At 41.6% G+C, this 10,233-nt stretch overlaps 1 protein-coding gene across 3 annotated transcripts; it reads right to left on the bottom strand.

Moving 5' to 3' along the window:
* Window positions 1-277: 277 nt before the first annotated feature.
* On the bottom strand, window positions 278-6,377 carry mavs (mitochondrial antiviral signaling protein). Of its 3 annotated transcripts, XM_037072280.1 has the most exons (6): window positions 6,248-6,377; window positions 3,885-4,007; window positions 3,600-3,780; window positions 3,385-3,508; window positions 2,688-3,348; window positions 278-2,137 (listed from the first exon to the last, which is right to left on the bottom strand). In XM_037072280.1, exons 2-6 carry the CDS (start codon window positions 4,005-4,007, stop codon window positions 1,385-1,387), a joined length of 1,842 nt encoding a protein of 613 aa, XP_036928175.1. In that variant the 5' UTR covers window positions 6,248-6,377; the 3' UTR covers window positions 278-1,384. The 3 variants fall into 3 exon arrangements, with proteins under 3 accessions (XP_036928175.1, XP_036928173.1, XP_036928174.1); XM_037072278.1 differs by having other exon boundaries at window positions 2,688-3,508; XM_037072279.1 differs by lacking the exon at window positions 6,248-6,377 and adding an exon at window positions 4,095-4,246 and having other exon boundaries at window positions 2,688-3,508; window positions 3,885-4,041.
* Between the last annotated feature and the right edge of the window lie 3,856 nt (window positions 6,378-10,233).

Here is a 10,233-nt window from a genome sequence, read left to right as displayed (position 1 = left end):
AAAAAGTGCAAAACCATCTAAATATTTTATTCCCCCTGACACTGATTGTATCGACAACACTATTTACAATGAAATCCCATCTTACAAGAATATCACAGTCAAACCTATTTCTATTTAAAGGTGACCAATACTTGGAAAAATAAAATGTCATCTCAAACATTTACATTATAATAACAGCCAGAAAGAACATAGGCGCACGGTCAGCAAAGTGGGTGACTTCCAAGTGCAGCATGATTTTTGCGTATTCCCAATTTTTTTTATTGCACATTTTTATGCATTATCTCACTGAATTAAAAAAAAAAAAAAAAAATAGGCGATGTCATTTTTCAACATCAATAAGAAAGACAAAAGCCATAATTAAGCCTAAAACCCCAGTTAAGTATGTAGCTAAGAAATAAACAGGAGAAAGCCATGGAAGTTCAAATCACTATTAAGGAAGACAATGGTTTCACGACGTTTGGGAGTAACTGGTCTTCCACTGGTTCCCAAGGAGCCTAAACCGACACAAATAAGACCTCAAATGCCCATTGCATAAGAATTTTACCATTAAATGTTTTAAGTGTGTGAAACCAATGACTAAAAACTAAATAATAGACTTATAGCACAATCAAATGATTCCCCTTTCTGCTGAGGACCCCTCAAGGACCCCACTTTGAGACCACTGGTCGAGATTATGATCCAAATACAATTATTCAATTATTTTAATTTTTTGAACGCTGAATATGAGACATAATAACTGCTTTGGAATTATTTGACACATCAGTTTTTCTTAAAATACATTACTTGAACTATATAGTTCATATACTTATACATATATATATGTACAAATAAATACAGACAGTGCGATAGCCATCATTAAAGCACCACTTCCCACTAAAACCAGGAAAGGAAAATGTGCGGAGTGTGGTGCTGGTTCTCATCCTTCCACAGTCAAAATCCAGTAAAATTCAGGTCCTTGCTTCTCTAATCCTCACTGGATGACAGCCAACAGTCTTATCACGGGAGTGTTTATCAGAGGAGTGAACATTTCCATCATTAATACACAGTTTCTCTGAACCTTTACAAACCACATATTTGCAGCTAGTGCATAAATAACCTGAGTTCCATAACCACAATACGAAGGGGAGATTTGGTTTCTGCTCACTAAGGTCAACTTCATTCAAGGGTAAAATAATAAAACACAGTCCGACTTCCTAACTGGCCTGTAATTAATGACATGATCAAAGGTCTGGCAAGTCAGCTATTATTACTATAGGTAATTATTAAACAGCTGCCTCACGCCAGTCCAGTCCAGGGATTGCAATAAGGCACCATACCCTCAAGATCCTCTTTCCCAAGCCTTAAAGCCATAATCTTCTCTTCCTTTAAAAGGTACTAAGTCCCCTTAATTCTTAAACTTCCACGCCATCAGCAGTGCACAGGCGCCCACTCCTGCAGCGGTCAGAATGTACTTTGTGTTAGCTGGCAGGGTGCGAGAGGGAGAAATCTTCTCTGAATCCTGCAGGGTCTTCAGCTGTGCCGAAGCCTCAGCTGGTGCAGGCTCAGACAGGTGGTGGTTCTCGCAGGAGGGGGTGTTCACGCTCGATACAGTATCAGCAGCGTTGGAAGATACCGGTGGTGCACAGGTGATCTCTTTGGCTGCTTCACCGTTGAAGATCTGAGCTTGCGGTGTTGAGCTTTGGCCGTCCAAGTTGAGAATTGACGGCTCCTCGGATATTTGCACCACATTCTCCCGCACATCCTGCAGTCCTAAACTCTGACCAGTAGACTCATAGAAGTTCTCCTCCGGTTCGTTGTGGTCAAGAGTGATGCCGTTCTCTTGGCACGGCAGTGCAGACACTGTGTACTCAGTGGTGGAGCTGACAGCAGAGCATGTGGGGACGTGGGCCGAGCTCACAGTTTCTGGCGCAGCCTCACTAATTTCCAGTCGGTCACTGTTACCCGAGTAGGGCTCCGCTGGAGGACTGGCTGCAGGGATAGCAGGGCTGCCATTGTTTTGTGGATGAATGCTGACAAGGTGACCAGGCTTGCTCAGACACACGTCGCTGTCATCACAGGGAGAGGTGTCGATCCCAGCGGCACCAGGCAGGGGGGAGGATGCAGGTGCAGTTTCTGTCTGAGGGCTTCTTTCAACAACCTGCAGGTGAAATTGATACTTGTCAAGTTTATGTTTTAAAAAAAGGAAGTTGGTGTCATTGTGATGAAGTCTTTAGAGCCGCAACGATTACTTGATTAGTTGTCAAGTATCATACTAATCAAAATTCTCTGATTCTAGCTTTTTAAATGTGAGTATTTTATGGTTTCTCTGGTCCATTATGACTTTAACTGAATGTCTTTGAGTTGTGGACAAAACAAGACATTTAAGCACGTCATCTTGGGCTGTGGGAAACAATTTTTGTGACGTTTTATTGACCAAACAGCTGCTCCATTTATCAAGAAAATAAACAACAGCTTAACTGACAATGAAAAGAATAGCTCCTTGCAGCCCTGAAGTAAAAACACTGCAACTGACAACTGCCCCGAGGTTTAGTTGAATTACTAAGTTGATTTACTGTTTATCAAAAACTAAACACATTAAGCTTCACAGAGGTAGCATTTATGTAATTCAATAATAATAATAATAATAATAATAATAATGAATTATTTTGTATTACTAATTCTTAAAAGAAGCATATTTAGGTGTTCACCTTTGTGGCAGGAGGTTCAGATGTCTCTTCAGGCTGCAGGACAACTGCAGGTTTCATGTTCAGAGGAGGGGTGGTGTCCTGGACTGGAGGCTTCTCTGGGGTCCTCAGGAGGAAATCTGATCCATCGGTCACATCGGAGTCTATCTGAGTCGGAGAGGGACTCCGTGTTGGCCTGACCTCTGTGGTTGTTGTTGTTGTTGCTGTTGTTGTTGTTGGGAGAGGATCAGGGCAGGATGGAGCGTCTACAGAGCTGATCGATACGTCGCCGTTTCCGGCAGTCACACCATTATCACCAGAAATATCCTGGATATCTGATTCAGAGTTTTCCTCCGGCTCCTGGTGAGAATTGATCTCCCTCTGAGGAGGTGGGGTTGCTGTTGTCACCTCAGTGTGTGGGGTTTCAGGGGAGGGAGGAGGTGTTGATGGAGCAGGTGCCACTTCGATTTGAGTTGACTGTGGAGGCTCAGCGACAGGCTCAGGTGGAGAAACAGCCTCAGGAACTTGGGCTTGTGGCTGCACAGGGACGTCCAGAGGGGGTGAGGCCTGGGCAGCTGGCTCTGGAGGAGCTGCTGCTTCAGCTGGAGGAGCTGCTGCTTTAGCTGGAGGAGCAGCAGCAGCACCTGGAGGAGCTGTTGCTTCAGCTGGAGGAGCAGCAGCAGCACCTGGAGGAGCTGTTGCTTCAGCTGGAGGAGCAGCAGCAGCAGCAGGAGTAGCAGCCTGACTAGTTCCATCACTCTCTGGGATGGGCAGATGACTGGCAGATGGGGTTGGATGGACGTGTGCCCTGGTGACAGTCGTTGGAAGAGAGCTGGGGCTGGAATCTGGGGCAAAGCAAACAATGTCATTTACATCTGACTGAACGCACACATTCCAAACATCCAATTCTGCAGTGTTGGTGTTGTGCTGACTTACTGTTGATGCCTCTCAGAGCGTCGTATTCTCTACGAATCTCAGCTGCAATGGTCGGATGGCCACACGCCTCAAGTGCTTCGATGAATTGCTCGGGCCAGTTTTCTCTTCTCTTCAGACAGTCCAGAAGAAGCACCATGCTGTTGTAGTTCCCATACATCTCTCTTTTGGCCTCAATTGTTTCCTAAAATTCAGATTTTCATTTTAAAAGTGGAAAACACATCAGTTTATCAGTTTACTGTTCATGTAGTGCCCGTGTTCAGAGTCATTATAGCTGATGAAACTTACCCTGTCATGATCAGTCAAGCAAGGCAGATAGGGAACTATTTCCCTCGCTTTCACCTTGGTCACAATTGTCGGCATATTCCTAATTAGGTACTCCCTGTACAGCTTGTCACTGGCATACGACATCTGTGAAATGAGAAAGTGGGAAAGAGAAACAGACCTCAGTCATTTTACCCGACCTCATCGTGTTTACATGCACGTTTGTTTACATACCAATAATTTAATTGCAGTTTTATGCCACTATATTGTCATAATATCAGCTGCATAAAAAACGCTTAAAATGACATATCATCATTTGATATTCTGCAGTATTTAAACCTTCCATATTTGTGTTATTAAATCAAATACTACTACTGCTATAGTACTACTAACCCATTGAGGGTCACTGTAACTGATAATAATAATATTAATAATAATAATATTATCAATAATAATAATAATAATAATAATAATAATAATAACAATAAATAATAGATCTTTAATACTGTATGTTGAGATACATACAACTGTGATATTTTCTGAATTTGTAAATCTCATACAGTTACAACCTTGATTGTGACAGGATTACTCCAGATTCCAGGTCTGTGTGCTCTATTTTTGCAAAAAGGCACTTAAATAGTTAATAGACACTCCTACATTTCAGTAACTGCAGCTCAGTTGGCAGGTCAGCCCGGCCACATTCCCCTACTGCTACGGTTAACAGTTACCCAGTGTGAGATGTGAAAGTACCCAAAAAGACAGGATGAAACAAGCTCTTTGTTGGATGATCACAAACACATTTCAGGGACTTTTTACTCAATGAAACCGAAAGTGAAAGTGACGATCAGCCAGCCTGCAGCTATGGGAGAAAAGGAAAGCATCACATTTTCCTTTTCAGTTTAGGAAGAACAATGGTTTTCTTTTCGAAAAGGGGCGGACACACTTCAGAAACATTTCAAGGTTGCAGTTGTCTGTAGTGAGAACAGGCCCAGACTAGTCACTGATTAATCACCCTGAGGCTCCAGCTTAATATCTGAACCTTAAATCTGCAGCATGACAGTCTCAATTGCCAAACACACCCACACATTCTTACATGCTTCTCAGGGTCAAATAGAAAGCTTGGGTACACTTTTATGTGTTGAATACAGCTTAAAACCTTCACTGTGTTTGTACCTAAACAGTCGGAGGGAGTAATCTGTTGTCAGATTTCATTCAGGGGGAACAAACCTGACAGCGCAGGCCCCGTCAAAAACAGAGCTGTATGTTAAAGTTTGGTGTAAACGTGGGACTGCAGCCAGACTCGCTTCTTGTAATGGAATAAATGTCAGAGGAGGCAGCAACCAAAGAGCAAAGTCTTCCTCCTCGTATCATTAGCTCTCAGAGGCCATGGTTTACCTGACACACACACACACACACACACACACACACACACACACACACACACACACACACTGAGCTTGTCAGGTGTACTGTGCTGTGTTCAGGCCCTTAAAAGGACTGTGGGAATTTTGTGCGTGTGTGTGTGTGTAATTTTCAATCATGCATCTGAGTGTAAAGCGATGAGGGATTGCAGATTAACAGGACAAGGAGGGTGGTGTGAGTAGGGACAAAAAGCACCTTGAAACAAGGGCAAATTATGCCGGACTGGGACAAATGAATGACCTCTAAACTGGCAGGTCGTGACGGCCCTTCTCTTGCCAGTCCTCCTTCGCTATTCAAGACCGTGGATCAGATTTCATGAATGGTAGATCTGTTGTAGTTAAAATCTCAAAGCTGCTGCTTCATGTCTCAGGAAAAAAAGCATGCAAGAGATGACAAGAAGTGAAAGTGGAGCACATTAGATGTGAACGTTGGTATGAAGAAATGACTTATAAAAAGCCCCACTGTCTTAAAATGATTGGTAATCATTTGAAATGTTTCCACACTAACAAAAAAGGCTATATGAGAGATATGAATCAATTCAGGGGTAAAATACCTGTCTTAAAAGGCTGGAATAACTTTAAAAGGCTGCATTTAAACACAAAAGACAACATAAAACCACACACGCCTGTTTCATACGGAATTATATCGTGAGAATTACTTTTAAAAACCCATTTCTGGGTCAGACTGAGAAGGTTAGTTTCAACAAAGCATGCACACAAACGACAGAGACTGAAACATGCACGTAAATAACTCAAATATATTGAGAAAATGATCCTAGCAAACAGGAATTAGCACATTAAAGTGAGCAGGTTACTTTAAATGAACAAATACGAGACAACCTAGCTATGTCACCGCTCTCTCCCCGAGTTTACAGGCGATTAAACTCACGACAAAACACGAATTCTATGTCCTAACACACTTAATTTATATCATTATCACACAATGACACACAATACAAAGCTCACCTTGCGTGTTTTAGTGCCTCAGCGGTTCGTGACTCCCTCTCAAACGCTTATTCCTGCTCTCAGCAACCTGCGCTGTCTTCTGTACACACATCTGCGCAGCGGTTCCCCCGCAGGTCTCCGTTCTCTGTTCCCATTGGACGACGGCGCCGTCGCTCAAGCAGCGGGCCAATGGGAATGAGACCAGGATGTAAAAGAAGGCGGGGCGCGCTTAATCTTGACCCCGGCCGTGACATTTCCTCTTCTGTGATGGCAGCAGAATTAGATTGGATCTCGACTTCTGGTTTACATCTGTCTCTAATCCCTGAGCCTAATCCCTTCACATGAGAGAGAGGAGGGGACCAACTGTGTTGTTTATGTATACACAGTAACTGAGTACATTTACTGAAGTACTGCACACATCTGAGGCACTTGAACCCGACATTGTGCATTCATTTCTTCCATATTACATTTTCTACAATATAATGCATTACTGTAAATTGCAGCACACATCCAGTATAACAGTAACACTCCCATAGGTTGATTTCGAATTACTTTATGTATCACTGGGTGGTAAACAAAGCATTAATTAGTTATTAGCTGCAAATCAAGTAGATTCCACATGCAGATTATAGGCATGAAACCAAAATACTCAAGTAAATGTACAGCAGTTACACCACTGCTGTTATTACTACATTTTTATATGAGTATGCAGCCCAGATTTCAAATGTCCTAATCCACATTTAATCACGATTATCTCTGTATGCACTGAATATGAGCAAATGCAGCTGCAGCATTTGTATATTCATACTCGCCATCATCTCTAATCCATGTTTCCCATATCTGTGTCTACCTCACCAGTGTTGTCTTGTCATCCGTGCACACCACAACATATTCAATACACATAATTCAATGTAATGGAGGTGCAGCTGAGGCCTCATGTGGTGCGTCACATGTATGAATTGCTGGATTTCACTGAAGAGGGTCCATTTGGTAGCTAGTGCAATATAAACTGTAGACAGTGACGTGAAAATGAAGGCATTGCATTAAACAAACAACCAGTGAATGGCTGCCCTTGGGGCCCCTAAAGCAGCCTTGACTGTATGTTTGAGTCCCAGGTTCATGGTGCTGTTGTGCTGCATTATGGTGTTTAAATCTGCTGAAATATTAAACTTGTTTTAGATCTTTGAACTGCTGCTCGCATCTCAGTGTTTGAGTCTTTTATTGTTTCCGTAATGAGTTCACAGTTTGTTTTGTCACCTCTGCCAAGGACTTTCTGTAATAAAATTATTTTTTCTACTGCTTTCTAAATGATGTTTTTGTGTCCTCAAAGCTGAAAACACCTTATTATTCAAGACCTTTCACGTTGTTCTCATTTTGTTTTTAATATTGACTATCATCGCTGTCATATTCTTGCAGCTTGGTCATAAAATGTATCAAGATAAGATGAATTTTTATTGGTCCCATGCAGGGAATAAAGGGATGTAAAAGGATAAAGCGACTGGTGGGGCAACAGATACGTCTGCTCTTCTGCATTTTAATCCAGAGATCTGCTGAATAAGAACAACACAACAGTTATATGACTAAATTACAGGCATATCAGAACTTTACAGCACCAGAGGAGGAACTAACCAAGTGACACCATGAGCTGTGCTCATTTCAAACCACAAGGTGGCGCCACTTTCTCACTCACTGTGTCAGGAGGAGTCTACTGTAAGTGGCTGTGCAGGAACACACAATATGCATTAAAAACATGAAAAACCTCCTCAGATCGTCTCAATCTAATTAAACGACATGAGGAGTATCTCGATGATCTGAATCACAGGAGGATTGTGGGAAGGATAACGTCATCAGGCAGGATGTCGGTTGATTATACTGCAGTTCAGTTGCACAGAGGGTAAAGATGTTTGATTGCACTGCTTGAATGTAAAGATTATTCATGATTAAAATGCTCCTTATCCTGTAAATAAACACTTAACGTCTGATTGCATTATAAATGCAGTAATTGACCTAATTTCCATCGTGGAGCTATAGAGGAGAGTTTGCGATATAAAGCCCCACTTCTTCAATTTTACCCCAGTTTTCTTCTTCATGAGGACTGCTCGGTCTGTCAGATGTGTCCTCAAACTTTCCTGTGACGGTACATGACTAAATTACAAGAGTAGCTCTTTATGTTTCAACTTCAAATCTCTAAATAATTCAAGCGACGCCCCAAAGTGACTTGTTTTATCTTGCAGTGGTATCCTCACTGTGGTTGCTTTGTGCTACCTGTCAGTCAAACCATGTGGGCTGGAATCAAGTTTGTGACATTTTCCTTGCATGCGTTTCCTTTTTGTTGTTTCTGCATGAAGGTGCTGATCTTGTCTTTGTCTGTTCAGCGTTTCGGGGGCCGTTACTGCTCAACGTCTTCTGTTTCGTTTTGGGTAAACTGTGCTGAAAATGTAAAACATGTCACGGCAACAAACTAAAGTTGCTCATCATCATGATGATTTCTGCTTTAAAGACATTTTGCTCACATTTTTGAGAGTTAAAGGGTAACTTCACCAACTGCACACATTAAAGTATGTTTACAGGTTTTAGGGAGTACTACTGCATTGGTGAAAAAGTTGTATAAATCCTGTTATGGCTCCAGAGGAGGCTGCATGTAATCTGATGAATGGCCTCCAGTGATGTCACTCAGTGGCTGTGCGGCATTGTGGGTAATGTAAGCGCCTGATTTTGAAATCGATGACAAATGTGCGGAATGAAAAAGGTGATATCTCTCTTCGTTATTTCTTTTCAATAATGAGTCCGACACTGTGATAGGAGTGCAGTGTTTGACTGAATCCAGGTGCCTTATTTACCCACAATGCAACTGAGGTGACATCACTGGAGGCAATTTATAAGATTACATGTAGCTTCATCTGGAGCCACAAAAGGCTTCACTTAGCCTAAACTTAAAGTTACCCTTAAACAATCAGGGTTACTGTATGTATTGTGTCTGTCAGGGATTAAAAACATCCTAAAAAAAATTGAGCTGAATCACCTGACACAGTAATCCTGACGCCGAGTACAAACCTTGAATGACTGATGATAGATTTACTAGATGAGAAAGGTTTACTACATGCAGCAGTTTAGATCAGAGTATGGCAGATGAACCAGACACAAAATCCAACCCCGGTGACCCTTCCTGCAGCGCAGAACAAATGTTGCACTATTAGTGAGTCTTTTTTGACTCAAGTCTGCTTCGGTCCTTTCACATCTCGCAGGGCAAACCTTCTTCTTCGGCAGGAAGGAGGGTACAAATAAAGCCGGAGCCCGAGGCAGCAGCATCAATCCATCACGGTTGAGCGGGGAGAAAAAAACACCATGTACATCTCAATAAAAGAGCAGGACTGTACTCTTTTCAGAGGCCTTTAGCTGTAAAACCACGGCGCACTGGGACGAATATCTGGCATTCAAGATTCTCATGTAGGGCAGCGCAGACATGAGTCAATTTGGCAAGTTCTGCATTTTAAAAAAAAACGAGAATGGTCAGAAAAGTGTCACCTGCAACATGCAAAAGCAGGATTTTGCCTTAAATTCAACTGATTGTTTTGTTCGTAAAATTGTGAAAAATGTAAGATCATGTCACGATCGCCCGGAGCCCAAAGTGACACCTTCACAATTTTATTTTGTCCAGTCTGAACCTTAGAATGATCTAAAATACATCAGAATAATTCAAATAATTCACATTTGTTAAGCCAGAACCATAAAATGAAATTATATTAGCTGTACAGTTTATCACAAAACATCATATTTTTAAAATTCTTTAGAAATCTTTTTGTGAAAAAATGTTCAAATCAAGAAGTAACTAATGCTATCAGATAAAATAATCTGAGTAAAAGGTAAAATATTACAAAAATGGCATGAAAAGTAAGTTGTTCTATGATGCTGAGTCAACATGTATTAATTAAAGAAGCGTGATACTTGAATAATGAACTCTTTATTGTCTGATTATGCAGAAGTTCCCCTTAACTTAATGTGTAATA

Source organism: Acanthopagrus latus, chromosome 16, assembly GCF_904848185.1.
Source record: "Acanthopagrus latus isolate v.2019 chromosome 16, fAcaLat1.1, whole genome shotgun sequence".
Lineage (NCBI taxonomy): Eukaryota > Metazoa > Chordata > Actinopteri > Spariformes > Sparidae > Acanthopagrus > Acanthopagrus latus.
The sequence above is the reverse complement of the archived record's forward strand: the minus strand, read 5'-3'. Positions and strand labels throughout refer to the sequence as shown.

Excerpts from the sequence above, each read along its gene's own strand:
- mavs (XM_037072278.1), bottom strand. The coding sequence starts at position 4,007 with ATGTCGTATGCCAGTGACAAGCTGTACAGGGAGTACCTAATTAGGAAT. Across the intron at positions 3,509-3,599 it reads CGCTCTGAGAGGCATCAACA|ATTCCAGCCCCAGCTCTCTT; the intron begins GTAAGTCAGCAC and ends GCTTTGCCCCAG. Across the intron at positions 2,138-2,687 it reads CTGAACCTCCTGCCACAAAG|GTTGTTGAAAGAAGCCCTCA; the intron begins GTGAACACCTAA and ends TTTCACCTGCAG.